The 23,893-nt window shown below is 35.6% G+C and overlaps 2 protein-coding genes across 2 annotated transcripts; one reads left to right on the top strand and one right to left on the bottom strand.

Annotated features, from left to right (window-relative positions):
* Positions 1–2,096: 2,096 nt before the first annotated feature.
* LOC139117715 (uncharacterized) lies at positions 2,097–3,705 on the top strand. The gene is made up of 2 exons (XM_070680958.1): positions 2,097–2,541; positions 2,837–3,705. The coding sequence occupies exons 1-2, from the start codon at positions 2,097–2,099 to the stop codon at positions 3,703–3,705; spliced, it is 1,314 nt and encodes a 437-aa protein (XP_070537059.1).
* A 14,236-nt stretch (positions 3,706–17,941) lies between these two features.
* Positions 17,942–22,138, bottom strand: LOC139117416 (uncharacterized). The gene is made up of 10 exons (XM_070680517.1): positions 21,857–22,138; positions 21,349–21,635; positions 20,913–21,128; positions 20,531–20,773; positions 20,085–20,161; positions 19,779–19,981; positions 19,299–19,679; positions 19,037–19,189; positions 18,322–18,505; positions 17,942–18,151 (listed from the first exon to the last, which is right to left on the bottom strand). The coding sequence occupies exons 1-10, from the start codon at positions 22,091–22,093 to the stop codon at positions 18,087–18,089; spliced, it is 2,046 nt and encodes a 681-aa protein (XP_070536618.1). The 5' UTR covers positions 22,094–22,138; the 3' UTR covers positions 17,942–18,086.
* Between the last annotated feature and the right edge of the window lie 1,755 nt (positions 22,139–23,893).

Below are 23,893 nucleotides of genomic sequence, written 5' to 3'. Positions count from 1 at the left end.
CAACATTTGTATGTGTGTGCTGTGAACAGCTGTGGTACAGAGAAAGTGTTGTAAATTACAATAATATTAAAAGTAAATTGTCATCATTGGCATCATCCTATGTAAATGCCACAGATGATGAAATGTCACCATTATGTCAAACTTGTTACTCATATTTAAAACAGTCCAAGCTGCCACCTTGTGCTGTAGCAAACAAAATGTCATTCCCAGGAATCCCACCAGAGTTAAAATTACATCCACTCGAAGAAAGACTTGTTGCCTTACGTATTCCTTTCATGCAAATCAGAGAATTGCCACGGGGTAGACAAGTTAGTCTCAAAGGCAATATTGTAAATGTCATAGCTGATGTATCTAGCACTGTTTCAACATTACCCAGAACTATCAATGATTCACAAACAATACCTGTCAAATTCAAAAGGAAAATAAGCTACAATCATGCGTACCAAGTTGAAAATATTAGACCTCACAAAGTGATAATGGCAGCAAAGTGGTTAGTTGAAAACAGTCCTTTGTATAAAGCGGAAAAGATAACAATTGGTACAAATTGGAATGTTTGTGATCAGAATGAATCTGATGACTGGGAAGAATTTTTGCAGGACAATGATTGCAATCTTAATTCTGAAATAGATGAACAGGAATCCTGTAATGAAAATGTTGATAATAACAATGATGATGATTGTGATGATAACAATGATGATTGGACAGAAGAAATCAAATTAGAGGATCAGGCTGCTGGAACATTAGATACAATGCTTTCACTTTCTTATGATAGAAACATAGATTCACAAGGAGCATTTTGCTTTGCCCCGGGTGAAGGCAACAGACCTTTAGGTATATTTCAAGATAAGTATTCCGAAGAACTCTCATTTCCAACAATTTTTTGTGGTCAGCCGAGACAAAGTGAACAAAACATCCCAGTATCATACAGTACACTATGCAAATGGGAACTGCGACATAAAGATCGAAGAGTTGCGAAATCTGTTCCGAACATTTTCTTCAAACTGAAAAAGTTACAAATTCAGCAAATCAAAGACAAAGCATCATTATGCTTACGCAAATGTAATCTGAAGGCCGTAAAGTAACAGCTAGTGAAGTGCAATCTCCTCAAAATGTAGACAAGATAGTTAGACTTGATGAAGGATTCAGGGTATAAAAACATTGAGAGGGTCACCACCATATTGGGAAAGTGCTAAGAGAGACATTTTTGCTATGATACGCCAAATTGCAATTCCTACATACTTCATGTCCTTCTCATCAGCAGAGTCCAAGTGGATACATCTTTTGAAAATTCTTGGAAAGACAGTTCATGAAAAGGAGTACACAGACAATGATATATTAAATATGTCATGGAACACTAAGTCTGAACTGATCAAATCAGACCCGGTTACTTGTGCTCGACACTTTGACCATTGCTTTCAGCAATTATGCATGATTTTCTACTCAGTTCACACCATCCACTTGGTGAAATACAGGACTACTTTTACAGAGTCGAGTTTCAACAAAGAGGGTCACCACATGTACACATGCTTGTATGGATCAAAGATGCACCACAGTATGGTGAGAATGATGATGATGAAATTATTAATTTCATAGATCAGTATATTACATGCAGCAATGAAACCAGTGATGAAAACCTTGCAGAGTTGATAAATTATCAGATGCATAGACATGCAAAAACATGTAAAGTCAAAGGTCAGTGTGTTTGTAGATTTGGCTTTCCTCTACCACCTATGCCAAGAACAATGATATTGCAACCATTACCTATGGATATTGATGAAACAACAGAACAGAGCCTTAAAGAACACTATACACGTATTAAAAATGTACTTACTGATTTACAATTTGGTGAAAACATATCATTTTGTGAATTTTTAGACAAAATACAACTTGATGAGGAGACCTACATTAAAGCAATACAGTCATCCCTAACATCTGAAAAAATCTTCCTCAAAAGATCACCTAATGAAATCAGAATAAATAATTATAATGAAATTCTACTGAAAGCATGGAGGGCAAACATGGACATTCAATTTATTATAGATCCATATGCCTGTGCAATGTACATAGCATCTTACATCAGCAAAGCTCAATGAGGAATGAGTAACTTGCTAGCTAGAGCTGTAGATGAAGTGAGAGAAGGAAATCAAGACATCAGGGAGAGTGTCAGACATATAGGAAACAAATTCCTAAATCATGTTGAAGTTAGTGCCCAAGAGGCTGTGTATCTAACTATGCAAATGAAATTGAGGAGAGCATCACGAGATGTCATATTTGTTAATACATCACCCCCTAATGATCGAGTTATTCTACTGAAACCACTGGATGAAATACAAAATATGCCGGCAAATGCTACTGATATAGAAAGTGACAACATCTTGAAAAAATATGAGCGTCGTCCAAAAGCCCTTGAGAAATTGTGCTTGGCAGATTTTGCAGCTTGGTATACTTTTGAAAGGGAAAAACCTGATGAAGTAGAGAAGAAAGACAATGATGATGTTTACAATGATGACAACAACAACAGTGGGACAACTTATCGTGTCGGTAAACTTATCTACAAAAACGCACAAAAAGTAAAGTCATCCGATATGTTCGTTTTCATAAGAGAGAGACTCAGAAAATCATTACAGAGAGTTAGTAATGTTGTTTTATCATTGGAGACATGAAAATCAACTATTGGCTGGTTGTAGTACATACCATGACCGCTATTTGCAAATAAAACAGGAAGTAGATACTAAACAAAAGGATTACAATAAAAATGCTGAGGCATTAGATCTAGCAATTGAAGCAGTACAGAATACAGCTGTGGATATGTTTGACAATATTGCTCCAAATACAGAACATCAGGAAAGACAAGACTCTGCAGAAGGATGCAGACAAAGTGACACAATGAACATATTTGCCCCACAGAATGACAGTCATTCACAATATGACATAGGACAAGACATTGGCATGGCTGTAAACAATCCCAATATTGAAGAACTTCAACACCCACGAATGCCTGACAGTCAGCTGTACCCCATTTTACAGATTCTTAACAAGAAGCAAAAAGAAATATTCTATCATATAATTCATTGGATTAAAACAAAAACAGATCCTTTGCATGTGTTTGTTACAGGTGGAGCAGGTGTTGGTAAATCTGTTGTTCTGAAATCACTTTATCAAGTACTTTTGAAACATCTTTCAAGTCGTCCTGGTGAAAATCCTGACACTGTATTACTATTACTCATGGCACCAACAGGCAAGGCTGCATACAATATTAAAGGGAGTACAATTCACTCAGCGCTGCAGATTCCTGCAAGCCAAGGATTTCACTATAAACCCTTAACATCAGAAAGACTAAATACTTTGCAAGCAAAATACAGGAATTTAAAAATTATTTTCATTGATGAAATCTCCATGGTTGGCAATGGTATGTTCAACTACATCAACCTTCGGCTTCAACAAATCATGGCAAACAATCAGCTATTTGGTGGTGTCAGTATAGTTGCATTTGGGGACCTGTATCAATTGAAGCCTGTCTTTGATGGCTGGATATTTAATGATCTTAGGCATGATTATGGACCACTTGCTTTAAATATCTGGAAAGACCTATTCAAAATGTTTGAATTAACAGATATTATGCGTCAAAAAGATGACTTGGATTTCGCACAATTACTTAATCGTGTACGTGAAGGAAACACACTTCACATGACATCAGTATTCTGAAAACCCGCATAGTACAAACCAATAATGGAAGTCCACCGTACAATGATTCAATAGTGCATCTCTACTGTGAAAACAGACTTGTTGATAACCATAATGTGTTAGTGTACGACAGACTTACAGAAACTAAAACAAATGTATCTGCTACTGATACTGTAATTGGGGATGTCTCTGAAACAGTGAAACAAAAAACATTAACCATAGTTGCAATGTTAGGTCCTCAAAAGACAATGGATTAGTATCTCAATTATCCATTGGAATAAATCAACGAGTTGAACTATGTATGAATCTGTGTGTTGATGATGGATTAATAAATGGCACTCCAGGAGTAATAAAGTTTATTGATGGACCAGACTTAGATCATGTCATGGTTCTATGGATTTTATTTGATGATAGCACTGTTGGCAAAGCACTGCGACAAGAAAAACGACATTTATACCAGAGGAGAGTAACCAAAGCATGGACACCCATTACACAGATATCACGGCAATTCAGAGTAGGAAGACATAAAAATGCTGAAGTTGTTAGAAAACAATTCCCCATCAGACCAGCCAGTGCAAAGACTGTCCACCGTTGCCAAGGTGATACTCTCACTGATGTAGTTGTTGATTTCAGTACTGCTTCAAACAGAAACCAGTGTCATATACACTATGTTGCCCTTAGCAGAGTCACAAAACTTGCTGGTCTTCACATAACCACATTACAGGAAAATCAAATATCTGTCAGCAGTGATGTCACAGAAGAAATGCAACGCATGCGATCACATTCCATGTTACAACTTTGCTTGACTTTTCCATATGATATACCAAACAAATTTATTGTTGCTTATCAAAATGTAAGATCACTTCATTGCCATTTTCAAGATGTTGTCAATGATTTCAGTTTGACATCAGCTCATGTACTTATTTGCAGTGAATCAAGATTACAAAGTGGTGATCAAAATGATGATTACACAATTCCAGGTTTTGAAATTTCCAGACATGACGATACAGAAATCAAACAACAAGACCATATCATGGCCTAGTATTGTATAGCAAAGCGAACATCCTGGAGTCGGTTCCACAATCACACAATTACTTACACTGCGAGTTTATCACAGCAATATACAAAACAACATTTGGCTTACTTCAAGTTGTTGCTATTTATATTCCACCTTCAACACCAATAGGCAATTTAAAAAGAGCTCTTTTAAATCTTAATGAAGAACTCCACAATAATCTACCAACAGTGATACTTGGTGATTTCAATATTGATTTGTTACAAGAAACATCTTCAGCAAAACAATTGATTGAACTTATGACAAACCAACTCAAATATAAACAAGTTATCCAACAACCAACAACAAACTATGGATCTTGCCTTGATCATATTTATACAAATATTCAGTCTACAGATTTTGGTGTACTTGAATCCTACTACAGTGATCACAACCAGTGTGGGTAGCAGTATAAAGAAATTATAACAACAGTCACTCACATAATACTCAGTTATGCAGTCATGTCAAGCACAAAATAATGCAAAAGATAACTTTCAAATGACCTTTTCAATGCCATTCAACATTAAAAAGCATTTCATTCAACTATGCCCTGTTGATGCTGTCATTGTCATTTCAACTTGCCTCCTTTTCTTTAATATCTCAATACTAAAGCTTCAATCTTGAATTCCACATACAAATTACAAACTGATAACTATCACTAATTATTTAATCATCTAATTCCACCATAATTTGACTGCTTAGTATCCATCTATTCCATTGGAAAATATATTCTACTTGTTATACTCAGGATGGTCTTGGTACTTAAATCCCACTAGCTATCAATAAGATAACTGCATAACCAAAAACATCACCATTGTCTAGGATATATTCATGTCATGAATTATTCATTTTATTTCTATTACTCAAATACACTACCAAGAACATCAATACGCAAAAGATCATGATTTCAATACCTAACACTTCCATTTCCTCCCTCACATAATTCTCAAAGCGCAAATGTTATTTCTACTTTCACTAGAATCTATTCAACCATATAAAAACTGCACTAGATAGACAAATACAAGATTGACCTACTTACAGTGAAACCCCTAAGGGATGAACCATTACACTTTGGCAGAGGAGGGGTGGTCAGAAATGGAAAAAAAATTCAGAGTAGAAAATTTAAAACCAAAATTTCCAGAGCACTTTGCAAAATAATGAATTAAATAGAAACGCAAATCTGTAATACAAAAATATACAAGGACATTCAGCGGCAAAAATATTACATATTGAACTTTACATTATACTATCTCAGTTTAACAAGGAAGTCATCTTCTACATGGACATTTCACCTATATTAATAGTTCCCTGAACATTGAGTACTATAAACTTTCCATTCCTCCGGTTTTCTGTAATAAGAACAAAATTTTGATCCAGAACATAAATTTTCATGTTTCTATATGAGATAAATACAAAGTTAACAGATTGTCGAACTTTCATGAGACTGAATTCTTGGCAGAAATTTGACGAAAAAGCCAAAAATTGTCATTTTTCATTATTAAAAAATTCATAACTTTTGATTGAATGAATCAAGCTCCTTCAACCTTTTATTTTTCACCTTCGTACCATACCACTTTACTGTCAAAAGTAGAAAAAAATGCCTTGGCCACCCAACTATAAACAAAATCAGTTCCAACACTTTTATACTAATGTTCTTGTCATTCTGTCAACCAATCACAGTAATGCACGTGAGCATATTCAGTTCATATCTGGTTATCTAGTGTGGTCATTATTTTATTTTGACCATTTATGTTCATGTCTCCTTCTGAACTTTTAACAATATTTATATGTAACTCAGTGGAAATATTTTTTTTTCTTGCTAAGTCTGTCTGTCATACAATGCTAGGCATTCATTGACATTGTAGAACTCTGAGGTTCAGACAGTGTTTTATTAGAGTCAAAAGTAGAAATTCAGGTTTCAGATGCTAATTAGACTAAAGATAATTTATGTAAAGAAACTCATTAGACAATGACATCTGTATTTTGTGGTAGTATAGGTATATATGAATTAGACCTGGTAGGTAAGATGGATGCACACTCGATTTGAAATGCCAGCAGACAGTGTTTTATTAGAGGCAGAAGTAGAAATTTAGGTCTCAGGTACTAATCACATTGAAGATAATTTATGCAAAGAAACTAATTAGACATTGACATGTGCAATTTGTGGTAGTATGGGTATATGTGAACTAGACCTGGTAGGTGAGATGGATGCACACTCAATTTGAAATGCCAGCAGACAGTATTTTATTAGTGGCAAAGGTACACAGTCAGTTTTGTGGTGCTAATTAGATTGAAGATAATTTATGCAAAGAAACTAATTACACAATGACATGTGTATTTTGTGGTAGTATTGGTATATGTGAATTAGACCTGGTAGGTGGGATGGATGCACACTCAATTTGAAATGCCAGCAGACAGTGTTTTATTTTAGGAAAAAGAAGAAATTCAGGTTCCAGGTTCTAATTAGACAGAAGATAATTTATGCAAAGAAACTAATTAGATATTCACATGTGTATTTTGTGGTAGTATAGGTATATTTGAATTAGACCTGGTAGGTGAGATGGATGCACACTCAATTTGAAATGCCAGCAGACAGTGTTTTATTAGAGTCAAAAGTAGAAATTCAGGTTTCAGATGCTAATTAGACTAAAGATAATTTATGCAAAGAAACTCATTAGAAAATGACATCTGTATTTTGTTGTAGAATAGGTATATGTGAATTAGACCTGGTAGGTGGGATGGATCACACTCAATTTGAAATGCCAGCAGACAGTGTTTTATTAAAGTCAAAAGTAGAAATTCAGGTTTCAGATGCTAATTAGACTAAAGATAATTTATGCAAAGAAACTCATTAGAAAATGACATCTGTATTTTGTGGTAGTATAGGTATATGTGAATTAGACCTGGTAGGTGGGATGGATGCACACTCAATTTGAAATGCCAGCAGACAGTGTTTTATTAGAGTCAAAAGTAGAAATTCAGGTTTCAGATGCTAATTAGACTAAAGATAATTTATGCAAAGAAACTCATTAGACAATGACATCTGTATTTTGTGGTAGTATAGGTGTATGTAAGTTAGACCTGGTAGGTGAGATGGATGCACACTCAATTTGAAATGCCAGCAGACAGTGTTTTATTAGAGGCAGAAGTAGAAATTTAGGTCTCAGGTACTAATCACATTGAAGATTATTTATGCAAAGAAACTAATTAGACATTGACATGTGTATTTTGTGGTAGTATAGGTATATGTGAATTAGACCTGGTAGGTGGGATGGATGCACACTCAATTTGAAATGCCAGCAGACAGTGTTTTATTTTAGGCAAAAGTAGAAATTCAGGTTTCAGGTTCTAATTAGACAGAAGATAATTTATGCAAAGAAACTAATTAGATATTCACATGTGTATTTTGTGGTAGTATAGGTATATTTGAATTAGACCTGGTAGGTGAGATGGATGCACACTCAATTTGAAATGCCAGCAGACAGTGTTTTATTAGAGGCAGAAGTAGAAATTCAGGTTTCAGGTTCTAATTAGATTGAAGATAATTTATGCAAAGAAACTAATTAGACAATGACATGTGTATTTTGTGGTAGTATAGGTATATATGAATTAGACCTGGTAGGTAAGATGGATGCACACTCAATTTGAAATGCCAGCAGACAGTGTTTTATTAGAGGCAAAAGTAGAAATTCAGGTTTCAGATGCTAATTAGACTAAAGATAATTTATGCAAAGAAACTAATTAGACAATGACATGTGTATTTTGTGGTAGTATAGGTATATGTGAATTAGACCTGGTAGGTGGGATGGATGCACACTCAATTTGAAATGCCAGCAGACAGTGTTTTATTAGAGGCTAAAGTAGAAATTCAGGTTTCAGATGCTAATTAGACTGAAGATAATTTATGCAAAGAAACTAATTAGACAATGACATGTGTATTTTGTGGTAGTATAGGTATATATGAATTAGACCTGGTAGGTAAGATGGATGCACACTCAATTTGAAATGCCAGCAGACAGTGTTTTATTAGAGGCAAAAGTAGAAATTCAGGTTTCAGGTTCTAATTAGACAGAAGATAATTTATGCAAAGAAACTAATTAGACATTGACATGTGCAATTTGTGGTAGTATGGGTATATGTGAACTAGACCTGGTAGGTGAGATGGATGCACACTCAATTTGAAATGCCAGCAGACAGTATTTTATTAGTGGCAAAGGTACACAGTCAGTTTTGTGGTGCTAATTAGATTGAAGATAATTTATGCAAAGAAACTAATTAGACAATGACATGTGTATTTTGTGGTAGTATAGGTATATGTGAATTAGACCTGGTAGGTGAGATGGATGCACACTCAATTTGAAATGCCAGCAGACAGTGTTTTATTAGAGGCAAAAGTAGAAATTCGGGTTTCAGGTTCTAATTAGACAGAAGATAATTTATGCAAAGAAACTAATTAAACATTGACATGTGTAATTTGTGGTAGTATGGGTATATGTGAATTAGACCTGGTAGGTGAGATGGATGCACACTTAATTTGAAATGCCAGCAGACAGTGTTTTATTAGAGTCAAAAGTAGAAATTCAGGTTTCAGATGCTAATTAGACTAAAGATAATTTATGCAAAGAAACTAATTAGACAATGAACTGTGTATTTTGTGGTGGTATAGGTGTGTGTTAATTAGACCTGGTAGGTGAGATGGATGCACACTCAATTTGAAATGCCAGCAGACACTGTTTTATTAGAGGCAGAAGTAGAAATTGGGTTTTCAGGTGCTAATAAGACTGAAGTTAATTTATGCAAAGAAACTAATTAGACAATGACATGTGTATTTTGTGGTAGTATTGGTATATGTGAATTAGACCTGGTAGGTGAGATGGATGCACACTCAATTTGAAATGCCAGCAGACAGTGTTTTATTAGAGGCAAAAGTAGAAATTCAGGTTTCAGGTTCTAATTAGACAGAAGATAATTTATGCAAAGAAACTAATTAGACAATGACATGTGTATTTTGTGGTAGTATAGGTGTATGTAAATTAGACCTGGTAGGTGAGATGGATGCACACTCAATTTGAAATGCCAGCAGACAGTGTTTTATTAGAGTCAAAAGTAGAAATTCAGGTTTCAGATGCTAATTAGACTAAAGATAATTTATGCAAAGAAACTAATTAGACAATGACATGTGTATTTTGTGGTAGTATAGGTATATGTGAATTAGACCTGGTAGGTGGGATGGATGCACACTCAATTTGAAATGCCAGCAGACAGTGTTTTATTAGAGGCAAAAGTAGAAATTCAGGTTTCAGATGCTAATTAGACTGAAGATAATTTATGCAAAGAAACTCATTAGACAATGACATGTGTATTTTGTGGTAGTATAGGTATATGTGAATTAGACCTGGTAGGTGAGATGGATGCACACTCAATTTGAAATGCCAGCAGACAGTATTTTATTAGTGGCAAAGGTACACAGTCAGTTTTGTGGTGCTAATTAGATTGAAGATAATTTATGCAAAGAAACTAATTACACAATGACATGTGTATTTTGTGGTAGTATTGGTAAATGTGAATTAGACCTGGTAGGTGGGATGGATGCACACTCAATTTGAAATGCCAGCAGACAGTGTTTTATTTTAGGCAAAAGTAGAAATTCAGATTCCAGGTTCTAATTAGACAGAAGATAATTTATGCAAAGAAACTAATTAGATATTCACATGTGTATTTTGTGGTAGTATAGGTATATTTGAATTAGACCTGGTAGGTGAGATGGATGCACACTCAATTTGAAATGCCAGCAGACAGTGTTTTATTAGAGTCAAAAGTAGAAATTCAGGTTTCAGATGCTAATTAGACTAAAGATAATTTATGCAAAGAAACTCATTAGAAAATGACATCTGTATTTTGTTGTAGAATAGGTATATGTGAATTAGACCTGGTAGGTGGGATGGATGCACACTCAATTTGAAATGCCAGCAGACAGTGTTTTATTAGAGGCAAAAGTAGAAATTCAGGTTTCAGATGCTAATTAGACTAAAGATAATTTATGCAAAGAAACTCATTAGAAAATGACATCTGTATTTTGTTGTAGTATAGGTATATGTGAATTAGACCTGGTAGGTGGGATGGATGCACACTCAATTTGAAATGCCAGCAGACAGTGTTTTATTAGAGTCAAAAGTAGAAATTCAGGTTTCAGATGCTAATTAGACTAAAGATAATTTATGCAAAGAAACTCATTAGACAATGACATCTGTATTTTGTGGTAGTATAGGTGTATGTAAGTTAGACCTGGTAGGTGAGATGGATGCACACTCAATTTGAAATGCCAGCAGACAGTGTTTTATTAGAGGCAGAAATAGAAATTTAGGTCTCAGGTACTAATCACATTGAAGATTATTTATGCAAAGAAACTAATTAGACAATGACATGTGTATTTTGTGGTAGTATAGGTATATGTGAATTAGACCTGGTAGGTGGGATGGATGCACACTCAATTTGAAATGCCAGCAGACAGTGTTTTATTTTAGGCAAAAGTAGAAATTCAGGTTTCAGGTTCTAATTAGACAGAAGATAATTTATGCAAAGAAACTAATTAGATATTGACATGTGTATTTTGTGGTAGTATAGGTATATGTAAATTAGACCTGGTAGGTGAGATGGATGCACACTCAATTTGAAATGCCAGCAGACAGTGTTTTATTAGAGGCAAATGTAAATTCAGGTTTCAGGTTCTAATTAGACAGAAGATAATTTATGCAAAGAAACTAATTAGACAATGACATGTGTATTTTGTGGTAGTATAGGTATATATGAATTAGACCTGGTAGGTAAGATGGATGCACACTCAATTTGAAATGCCAGCAGACAGTGTTTCATTAGAGTCGAAAGTAGAAATTCAGGTTTCAGGTGCTAATTAGACTAAAGATAATTTATGCAAAGAAACTCATTAGACAATGACATCTGTATTTTGTTGTAGTATAGGTATATGTGAATTAGACCTGGTAGGTGGGATGGATGCACACTCAATTTGAAATGCCAGCAGACAGTGTTTTATTAGAGGCAAAAGTAGAAATTCAGGTTTCAGATGCTAATTAGACTGAAGATAATTTATGCAAAGAAACTAATTAGACAATGACATGTGTATTTTGTGGTAGTATAGGTATATATGAATTAGACCTGGTAGGTAAGATGGATGCACACTCAATTTGAAATGCCAGCAGACAGTGTTTTATTAGAGGCAAAAGTAGAAATTCAGGTTTCAGGTTCTAATTAGACAGAAGATAATTTATGCAAAGAAACTAATTAGACATTGACTTGTGTAATTTGAGGTAGTATGGGTATATGTTAACTAGACCTTGTAGGTGAGATGGATGCACACTCAATTTGAAATGCCAGCAGACAGTATTTTATTAGTGGCAAAGGTACACAGTCAGTTTTGTGGTGCTAATTAGATTGAAGATAATTTATGTAAAGAAAACTCATTAGAAAATGACATCTGTATTTTGTAGTAGTATTGGTATATGTGAATTAGACCTGGTAGGTGGGATGGATGCACACTCAATTTGAAATGCCAGCAGACAGTGTTTTATTTTAGGCAAAAGTAGAAATTCAGGTTTCAGGTTCTAATTAGACAGAAGATAATTTATGCAAAGAAACTAATTAAACATTGACATGTGTAATTTGTGGTAGTATGGGTATATGTGAATTAGACCTGGTAGGTGAGATGGATGCACACTTAATTTGAAATGCCAGCAGACAGTGTTTTATTAGAGTCAAAAGTAGAAATTCAGGTTTCAGATGCTAATTAGACTAAAGATAATTTATGCAAAGAAACTAATTAGACAATGAACTGTGTATTTTGTGGTGGTATAGGTGTATGTTAATTAGACCTGGTAGGTGAAATGGATGCACACTCAATTTGAAATGCCAGCAGACAGTGTTTTATTAGAGGCAGAAGTAGAAATTTGGTTTTCAGGTGCTAATAAGACTGAAGTTAATTTATGCAAAGGAACTCATTAGACAATGACATGTGTATTTGTGGTAGTATTGGTATATGTGAATTAGACCTGGTAGGTGAGATGGATGCACACTCAATTTGAAATGCCAGCAGACAGTGTTTTATTAGAGTCAAAAGTAGAAATTCAGGTTTCAGGTTCTAATTAGACAAAAGATAATTTATGCAAAGAAACTAATTAGACAATGACATGTGTATTTTGTGGTAGTATAGGTGTATGTAAATTAGACCTGGTAGGTGAGATGGATGCACACTCAATTTGAAATGCCAGCAGACAGTGTTTTTTTTAGAGTTAAAAGTAGAAATTCAGGTTTCAGATGCTAATTAGACTAAAGATAATTTATGCAAAGAAACTCATTAGACAATGACATCTGTATTTTGTGGTAGTATAGGTATATGTAAATTAGACCTGGTAGGTGGGATGGATGCACACTCAATTTGAAATGCCAGCAGACAGTGTTTTATTAGAGGCAAAAGTAGAAATTCAGGTTTCAGATGCTAATTAGACAGAAGATAATTTATGCAAAGAAACTAATTAGACAATGACATGTGTATTTTGTGGTAGTATAGGTATATATGAATTAGACCTGGTAGGTAAGATGGATGCACACTCAATTTGAAATGCCAGCAGACAGTGTTTTATTAGAGGCAAAAGTAGAAATTCGGGTTTCAGGTTCTAATTAGACAGAAGATAATTTATGCAAAGAAACTAATTAGACATTGACATGTGTAATTTGTGGTAGTATGGGTATATGTTAACTAGACCTTGTAGGTGAGATGGATGCACACTCAATTTGAAATGCCAGCAGACAGTATTTTATTAGTGGCAAAGGTACACAGTCAGTTTTGTGGTGCTAATTAGATTGAAGATAATTTATGTAAAGAAACTCATTAGAAAATGACATCTGTATTTTGTTGTAGTATAGGTATATGAGAATTAGACCTGGTAGGTGGGATGGATGCACACTCAATTTGAAATGCCAGCAGACAGTGTTTTATTAGAGGCAAAAGTAGAAATTCGGGTTTCAGGTTCTAATTAGACAGAAGATAATTTATGCAAAGAAACTAATTAAACATTGACATGTGTAATTTGTGGTAGTATGGGTATATGTGAATTAGACCTGGTAGGTGAGATGGATGCACACTCAATTTGAAATGCCAGCAGACAGTGTTTTATTAGAGTCAAAAGTAGAAATTCAGGTTTCAGATGCTAATTAGACTAAAGATAATTTATGCAAAGAAACTATTTAGACAATGATCTGTGTATTTTGTGGTTGTATAGAAGTATGTAATTAGACCTGGTAGGTGAGATGGATGCACACTCAATTTGAAATGCCAGCAGACACTGTTTTATTAGAGGCAGAAGTAGAAATCGGGTTTCAGGTTCTAATAAGACTGAAGTTAATTTATGCAAAGGAACTAATTAGACAATGACATGTGTAATTTGTGGTAGTATGGGTATATGTAAATTAGACCTGGTAGGTGAGATGGATGCACACTCAATTTGAAATGCCAGCAGACAGTGTTTTTTTAGAGTCAAAAGTAGAAATTCAGGTTTCAGGTTCTAATTAGACAGAAGATAATTTATGCAAAGAAACTAATTAGACAATGACATGTGTATTTTGTGGTAGTATAGGTGTATGTAAATTAGACCTGGTAGGTGAGATGGATGCACACTCAATTTGAAATGCCAGCAGACAGTGTTTTATTAGTGGCGAAGGTACAAATTTGGTTTTCAGGTGCTAAATAGACTGAAGATAATTTATGCAACGAAACTAATTAGACAATGACATGTGTAATTTGTGGTAGTATTGGTATATGTAAATTAGATCTGGTAGGTGAGATGGATGCACACTCAATTTGAAATGCCAGCAGACAGTGTTTTATTAGAGTCAAAAGTAGAAATTCAGGTTTCAGATGCTAATTAGACTAAAGATAATTTATGCAAAGAAACTAATTAGACAATGACATGTGTATTTTTTGGTGGTATAGGTGTATGTTAATTAGACCTGGTAGGCAGGATGGATGCGCACTCAATTTGAAATGCCAGCAGACAGTGTTTTTTTTAGAGTCAAAAGTAGAAATTCAGGTTTCAGGTTCTAATTAGACGAAAGATAATTTATGCAAAGAAACTAATTAGACATTGACATGTGTATTTTGTGGTAGTATAGGTGTATGTAAATCAGACCTGGTAGGTGAGATGGATGCACACTCAATTTGAAATGCCAGCAGACAGTGTTTTATTAGAGGCAAAGGTACAAATTTCGTTTAGTGTTGCTAATTAGATTGAAGAGAATTTATGCAAAGAATGTAATTAGACAATGACATGTGTATTTTTTGGTAGTATAGGTATATGTGAATTAGACCTGGTAGGTGAGATGGATGCACACTCAATTTGAAATGCGAGCAGACAGTGTTTTATTTTAGGCAAAAGTAGAAATTCAGGTTTCAGGTTCTAATTAGACAGAAGATAATTTATGCAAAGAAACTAATTAGACAATGACATGTGTATTTTGTGGTAGTATGGGTATATGTGAATTAGACATGGTAGGTGAGATGGATGCACACTCAATTTGAAATGCCAGCAGACAGTGTTTTATTAGAGGTAGAAGTAGAAATTTGGTTTTCAGGTGCTAATTAGACTGAACAACATCAACCAAAACAGCAAAGTAATACAGCACATAAGCATTATACCATGTGATACACATTGTGACATATAAACAAATTAAAGTATAAATGTTTTTGTAAATGTCGTTGTCCTTGCTCGACACTTTCTTTCAATTTCAAATTAAAGTGCTTCGAAGTTTTCTATTTTTTAACTATTTTGAATGTGAACATATGCACACAATTTATGCTTTAAAATATATACTACATATGATGGTAGGTAATCCAGTAAAATCTTGTTCTTGACGACAAGTATTTATCTTTTCATACGAAAGTACTAAAGTCCATTTTATTTTCACTGGAATTTATTTTAACTGAAAACAAATTTTCATTGTGTCACTGTCTTATTTTCACTTTGTCTGGTCTGATTGGATTTTACTGTAGCAGAAAAACAGGTCCGGCGAAAGTAATGAAAATAAATTCCAAGTGAAAATAAAGAATACCACAGTGTAACTAAATCGGCTGAAAATATAAAATTTCTTTCAGTCACTCGAATCCGAAACCGAATCCGAAACTGAATCCGAAACCGAGTCTAACTTCAGCATCGTGAAGTCACCGGCAAGCGAGATGCGGAATTCCTTCTACAATTTCCATCGACGGCGGAGATTTTTCCTGCAAAATATTACATATTTTAATCGTTACCGGTGTTATTTAGGTGATTCGTGAGGTTTTTTTGGCGAAAATTGGAGTTGTTCACGAGCTTTAATACTTGTTTTGTCTGCCAGCTTCCACGCCAAAGTATTGTCTGCTGGGTTTTGTCTGCTAGCTTCAGCCGAGTTTGTGTCTTGAATGATGATATGATCATTGAGCTACCAAAAGATTAGCTGTGGAAACGCAGCTATCTGTTGGCGGGGTAGCATTCGACCTTTGATAACCCACATAGCAACGCACGCTACCCCGCCAACACAGCTACCAAAAGATCAAAGTGTGATGAGTGAATGTAACTACACGGCCTGAAAACCATGTGCATCTGTAGCTGTGATATCGCAGCGGTACTTCACATGCGTTTGTCCCATAGGAACTTAGTAAAAACAATATGGCCGCCCCGTTCGTGTAACAGCGCCCTCTACGGCGATACTTACATTTCTTGCATTGATCATTATCAACGTGTTTTCTATCAATTTAGTGTTTTCTCAGCGATTTTCTTTTGTTTAAATGAGTTTCAAAAGATTGCTTGATATTTTCTTCATCACTTTCAAGTTTCAGATAACGATTTGATGGTTCAAGCAAAATTTTACACAAAGAAAGACATATGAACTCCCAATGTGTGATGAATCACAAAAAATCCTTGCATGGTTTACATACACTTTTACAGCTTTTCTTGACCTTGATCAAGTAAAGATAAAATAACCTGGTCTTAATACTCTTCTTTGCTTACATTAAATAGAAAAGACTCAAACCAAAGCATAATATTAGATTTAATGCTGGTTTAATTTGCCTCAAATAACTATTTACAACACAATGTACAACAGTGACTATGATGTACATACAGTGGTAGCAAGTTGCTGATCTGCTGAAATGTCTTCTCAGATTTTTGAATCATTTTTTTTGTAGGGGCCACATCTGGCAAGCACAGGTGCACAATGTGAAGGGTAGTTCTTGATGTGGTGGTCTTTTATCATCATTTCAATTTTGTTACCTTCATCACCCGGCATACACTGGTAATTTCTTAACGAATCATTCAAAATGTGGTGAATTGATTCAATACCCTGTTCAGATAGAAAGCCCAACCCTCTTTTCATTCTTTGAACCCTTTCGATGACATGGCTTTCCAGAAGATGGAGCTTAGGAAACACGCTTTCCTCAGGAAACACTGATCTGTAGTGGTCCATTAACTTAGTTATACTGGTACCTGAAAGACAGTCCAGAAAACAATTTGGTTGAAGTGAAGGTGTCATTTCTTGTCATAAGATACCATAAAAGACATATATTTTGCTTAACTAAAGTGTATGTGCTCATACAAAGCTTCACTATTATTACCTGTTTGCTATTTTTACTATTTTAGCTCCATACATAAAGCGCACAAAATTGTTTGACACCACATGGTCTGCTGAATGATAAGATACTCAGTATTTGGCTTCTCAACACAGTCAATAAACAAGATGCACTGTTGTTGTTCAAAATAGTATTCATGTCCACTTTTGAATTTGTTTTTTCCATAATAACAGTTCCATTACACATACAAAGGATTTGTTGACAAGCACAGTACAGAGCAGTTTAGAAAATCACATGGAGTAGAACAAGTAAATGTATGAGCATTTGATGTATAGAACAGAAGTATTGAGAATATAGCAAACATAATGTGGAGAAAAAGAGCTGTAACTCAAAGTTTTTTTCAAACATGACAATATTTGTATGTATGATTCCACAAATATTTTCCTCAGTCAAAAGAAAACATACACAATTCTAAGTTTTCATGTTAGTCCTCAGTTTTGCAAAATTACCATTCTTTTTGTTGCAAATAAATTTACTAACACAAGACAGTGTTCATTTTACATGCAATGTTGACAAATCAAATACAATATGTATGTTCAAGGTATAGTGGATCTTAAAACTTACTTCTGAAAAAAGATTCAGAGTTACAGCTACTTTCCCTTCCACATCACATTTGTTGAAATGTTATTAAATAAAATAAAGACAAACACAACATATTAGTTTAGCATGCAAAAATACTTATCTGATTTCTCTAGATTCATACAAATAGCTCGTTGTAGGGTTAACAGAACATCCAAACTCAACTGAATAGAAATACAGTAAAAACATGAATAATGTAAAAATATACGAAGATACAAATAAAATGTAAATGATGCTTCAGAAGATTGAACTGGAAACACCAAAAAATATTGAAGTAATAACTAAACTCTGGAACCAAATTTATTATCAGTCATTAAAATTTATCAAAACATACCCAACTTATCAACCTCATCATCAGTTAGCTCTCTGCTAACAGAATAAATATTGTGGCATGAGGCAAAATGTGTGAAGAGAGGTTGGTGCTTGACCACTATGGTCCTGGCCTTAGGCAGAAAGTCTGGGCAAACTTTCTCAGTATTGGCGATGACACTGTCACATAAAAGAGTTACATTTCTTGGCTGAAATGAAAAGATCAGACTTGTATTTAGAATTACTATACTAGAAAACAAAACAAAACACAATGTTAATGACATGCACCGGTTACTTGACTTGACCAGTGTTTCATCCAGGGTGACATCAACAGGGGGATTTTCTCCCTATACCAGAAAATTTAGGGGGATTTAACCAGTTCATATGTTCTACTTGTATCTCTAAGGTGTGAGTGGCAACATTTCATGGGGGCTGGTCCCCTTGACAAATTCCAAGGAGGTGCCAACATGTCAACAGAGGAGGAATCCCCATCGCCCTTTCTGGATGAACTACTGCTAGACAATGTGTATTGTGTTATGTTCAATCATTATGACAGTAATTGTTTACTGAATTTTCATAACAGTAAGAATGAACCAATTACAAGCTGATTGTGCAAGAATTAAATTTCATCAAATACCCTCAAATACAGACACTGAAAGCTGAAAAGAAATTTTTAAAAATATGTAATGAAATATGAATTTAAAAATGAAACACTGCCAAACTGAGAATTGCCAACAAACCTTGCAACAAGTGTTAACATGATTGCCAACAAATGCTTGGCTGTGATAGTCTTGCAGATGGACATTGATGGTGGCTAAAGCTGATTCCAAACCCTTCACTGTGTAACCAGCTTGCTGAGGGAGCCTTGCCTTCAACTCATTTATCACTGTCATCTGGAAAAGGATGTCATTACTTAAGCTTAAAACATCATGATCAGCAACTACTTAAAAAATGTAGAAATATGAATTGGAATTGAACATAATTCATTACATTAATATTAACCTTCTCTGCTGCCTGTTTTTGCAGCTGTTTCTTTTCTTGCTCCATTTGCTTTATTTGCTGAAGTGAGGGGTAAGCTAAGTCATCATCACCATCATCATCTTCATCATCATCATCATCATCAAGCATGGCATTGTTAATTCGATCCCGCAGTCTGTCTGCTTCAGCATTGCACTTGGCAACCTGTGCATCTTCCATAACAATTTGGTTAATGATGGTAATATATTCATCAAATCGACCACTCCTCAATACCGGCTCATCTATGTCACCTTGCTTTGCCAAATACATTGCCATCTCCATGTCAAGCATTTGACAAGCATGCTGCAGCAACTTGAACCAGCGATGAAATATTCCAAGGGATATATGTAACACTGGCAAGGCAACCTAATGTAAAAATAAGCATTATCAAATACTTGTCACCTCATACCTGCTGGAATAAATATGAAAATGATTATTATAGATAAATTTGGTCATGTTACTAACCCTTGAAAGAGGTATGTTAAAATATGGCTTCCTTATGCAGTTGTGATACTCCTTAGCATCCTTAAGTTTGGAGCCCTTCTCCACATATCTGGCATAGTCAGTCAACATCCTGCTGAGAGTCCTATTTCCAATTGATGGTCTTTCTGCTGGCCTCATATGAGCAGTCTCTTTAGTGACCAAACACCAGAGACAGAAGTACTTTCCTGTAAATGCAATCAATACCAATGGTTTTCATGAGTGCAATGTAAATGTTGTATGGAGGTTATTTGGAAAGGAAATGGACAAAAACTGAGAATAAGCACATACCACTAGCTCCTGACAATCCGTATATTTTGAGAAGATATTCATAGTCTCCACTCAGCCACACAAGTAGTAGTTTGTCCCTGAAAACAAATATCAGACTTAGTCACAATGGGTTAGAAATGTTATTTGAAGTAAACATCTAAATACAGAATACTTGCTTTAAACTACAAAATTATATCATTTCTAAGTCTGAGATAATAGCTTTACTATACATGCTGTTGCATTTAAAGCCACACAGAACTCACATTCTTGACTATGGATATGCCTGGAAGAAAACCAAATTACTCTACAAAACATCTCATGAGTACCAAGTAATGTCTATTGATAAGACATGACATAGAGATGACATAAAGAATGATATTGTCTCCTTTGATTACAAAACTGTCGAGCAGACAGGGTTAATGAAATTATGAAATTTATCCTTTACATGCAATAAACTAGTAACTTACTTCCACCTATATTTATCTAGGGCATCTACATTTCCAGCATTCACAGACATTGCAGTACGTAGGTTTTCGTAGCTATCACCTGCCAGGAAAAGATTCCACACAACAGTGTTCTCTACACTGTTAGGTTTTGTTACATTCAGTATTTGAAACACTGATTTCATGGATCCGCCTCCATGGTCACCACCCACCTTAATCCATATCTCATCTTGTGGGATGATGGTGTGTGTGACAAGTTTTGATGAGCTATTAGAAAAAGAAATATTTATTAGGCACAGTGTACTGAAAGGAAAGATGGCTGTTTAAAAAAAGCATGAAAAGCATGTATTCATGCAGTGAATGCAGAAAAAATGCACATGTCAACTGAAACATTGTGGCAAAATACCTCTCCAAAGCATCAAGTCTGTTCAGCACTGCATCTACAAGATTTGTCACCGCAATGCATGGTGCCAGACGTACTTCGCTGAGTCGACTACCATCAATCCCTCTGACTGGGAATGTAAAAGGCAGCATCAGCGTTTTCACATCAAGCTTCAGTGTATTGGCAAGCTGCCTGTCTTTACTTTCTGCTCCAATGGGGCACTTCCACTGTCTCAGCCACCTTAATAACAAGGAAAAAATAGTTGAGAGGAAACAAATTCTTGAAATAAACACATTATTTCTGTATGGAAAAACTTGTTTTTTATAACACACTGTTGCACACAAAACCTATTATTAAGAGAAACATACCTGTACATAATGATACTGTACTGTTTATACATGTGACAAACCCCATTCACAATGGTCTAATATCATGCACACAATTGCGAATGTAAACTTACCTTCGTAATTTCCTCAGTGTTGACCAAGTGATACCCAAATCTGTTTTCAGAGCAAGGCCAGCTCCTGGAGGTGTATTTGGAGCCAACCCTAATAAATCAACTATTGACTGATTCTCTGTTCTTTGAATCCTCTTCATCTCATCTTTGGCTTGCACCACTGCAGACACTGAATCACCACTCATCTGTTGCCTTACATTAGTAACACTCTGGCTCCTGCTTACAAGTGTGTACCGGCTACATTCTCTACTACTTTTCCTTGGATTTACGATGCGGGTCATAACTAAAGGCTGAGCATTTGATAAATGAAGAAAAAAAGCTTCACAAATATAGTCACTCACCAAAATTTTGAAAAATATCAAATAAATTTCACTTCTGTGTTGTAGTTCAACAGAAAGTCAAATTTGGAAAATATATGTAATTCACAGTCCTGTCATACAAAATCTGCATCTAAGTTGGTCTGTCAATAACACACATTACATGCACATACACTAGGAAATATTTTACTCACCTGCCCTCTAGTCTTTAATTGGATAACTTTGTCATCCGCCATATCTAGTTTTTCTTTGACCAGTGTTGTTGTTAAAACTTCAAACTTTTTAGATGATCTGAACTCAGCCATCTGTTGAAGTAGAGTATCAGCAGCTTCATCTATACAGGGTGGTTCTGTGACACTGCTCTGCTGTGTAGCGTGATTGTCACCAGGGTTGGAGTTTGAAAATTTGCAGTAGTCGTGGTCGCGATACATTGGTAAAGAATATTTACATTGATTCACATGATCCGCAAGGTCTGCAAGGGGCAAACTGTGTCAGAACCATACATCACATAGTCACATGATACACTTAATGATGACAACACATTTGAAAATGCAGAGGGACAGAAGCAATAGAAGACATAAAAATCGACACACGACATATCGGACATGTATGGGTAACAGACTGCACAACCATTGACAAAGACAATCACAACAAAATGTATGAGGCCCCTCACATAACACTTGCACACATGAATCTGCAACATCTTTACAAATGGGACACTCAAACTCTCGGGCGGTAGACGAAGAAAACCTATCTGCGTTGAGTTCCAGTTCACATCTGTACCTTCTACCAGCTTTGGATTGCGTATGTGCACAAAGCACATCAGTGTTCACAGGAACTTTCTGTGAATGTTCAAGTTTCCTGGATTTCACACCATCTCTTGCCTGTCTCAAACTGTCACTGTCAGTACCACGTCTGTTATTTCTTTTCCTGCCACCTTTGCTAAGTGATGTACAAACTGCACAGTTTCCTGCACGCTGGTGTTTTGTCCAATTGTACACCTGAGTCTTCGTGGTATACTGTCTGTTGGCATTTCTAGCAGTAATTTGATGGCTAATCAAGCGCCTACAATCACGGCACAGATAATTTGGATGGACAGTGTCACTGTCGTCTGAAACATTTTGCTGGAAGCACTCTAAGATTTCCAACGGTAAGGCATTTTTGTCGTATTTGGTTGTACTGTCGACCTTGTGAGCACAAATGCGACATCGGTTCTCCAACAAACGCATATGAAAATCAAAATCTCGATTCATTTTACGAGTGACACTATTCCTGAAGCTCTAAAATCAAATTTGGCGCATAAAATGCCGACTGACGCTGTGACCATGGAGACTGGCAGCAAAACATAAACATTGCACACGTCACACACCTCAAACAGTGCAGCGGAAACCATTGTCTACGGTCGCACAAATCGAGAATTCCCGAGACAACAAAATAATTCCCGAACAATCGCACAACAAAACAGACAACGAAAAATAATGACGATCAGAGAAAAACTTATATTCAGTTCCAAAAAACCGATTATTATTTCGAAATTGTCATCTAAATATTACATTACATGTCAAAATCTCACCTCGACGGTTAGCGACGCCATTGCTGTACGTCGGATCGATCCGTCACAAAGGTACTGGTAACTCCGCGTTTGGATGAAACCATCGACGATACATGACAAAAATATCCATCGCGAGTACTTAAAAAGCCAATGTTACTGTTGGTTTCGGAAACTGGTCGTTATTATCCGCAATAACTGATCGAAAAAAAACAGCTGACGAGGCTGCTCGACAACGTGTTGATCGAAATCTCATCCAAATAACGACCTATACGAGATCTCGTCCTATACTTGTTCGTTAATTCTTTACTCAAACTAAGTGCCCATAGGCCGACACAGGCAAACGCATGTGAGCTGTGACGTATATCGAACAGTTTACTGTGGCGATGACCCAAATGACCCGATCGCGTTCGATATACGCCACAAGTACCGCTGCGATATCACAGCTAGTGCATCTGATTCGACCGTTAGTTTTCAGATGTAGTTCATCCGTTAACCTTAACTTGGTAAAATCAATTACGTTTAGGTTTCCTGACATCGTGGTTCAAAATGTGTACACGGTAACAAAGTCGCTTTGGGAAAATCATTTTTACGTTTAGGTTTCCTGGCATCTTTGTTCAAAATGCGTACACACGGTAACAAACTAGCCCTAAGAGTATGGCAAGAGTGTCCGGCTTTGGCT

The sequence above is a fragment of the Ptychodera flava genome, chromosome 18 (genome assembly GCF_041260155.1).
Source record: "Ptychodera flava strain L36383 chromosome 18, AS_Pfla_20210202, whole genome shotgun sequence".
Lineage (NCBI taxonomy): Eukaryota > Metazoa > Hemichordata > Enteropneusta > Ptychoderidae > Ptychodera > Ptychodera flava.
This window is presented reverse-complemented; position numbering and strand designations above follow the sequence as displayed.

Coding starts and splice junctions, on each gene's coding strand:
- LOC139117715 (XM_070680958.1), top strand. CDS start 2,097: ATGAGTAACTTGCTAGCTAGAGCTGTAGATGAAGTGAGAGAAGGAAAT. Junction 2,542..2,836: donor TGGGACAACTTATCGTGTCG/GTAAACTTATCT, acceptor CTCCAAATACAG/AACATCAGGAAAGACAAGAC.
- LOC139117416 (XM_070680517.1), bottom strand. CDS start 22,093: ATGTATCGCGACCACGACTACTGCAAATTTTCAAACTCCAACCCTGGT. Junction 21,129..21,348: donor ACACTGAGGAAATTACGAAG/GTAAGTTTACAT, acceptor CTTGTTATTAAG/GTGGCTGAGACAGTGGAAGT. Junction 20,774..20,912: donor AGACTTGATGCTTTGGAGAG/GTATTTTGCCAC, acceptor TTTTTCTAATAG/CTCATCAAAACTTGTCACAC.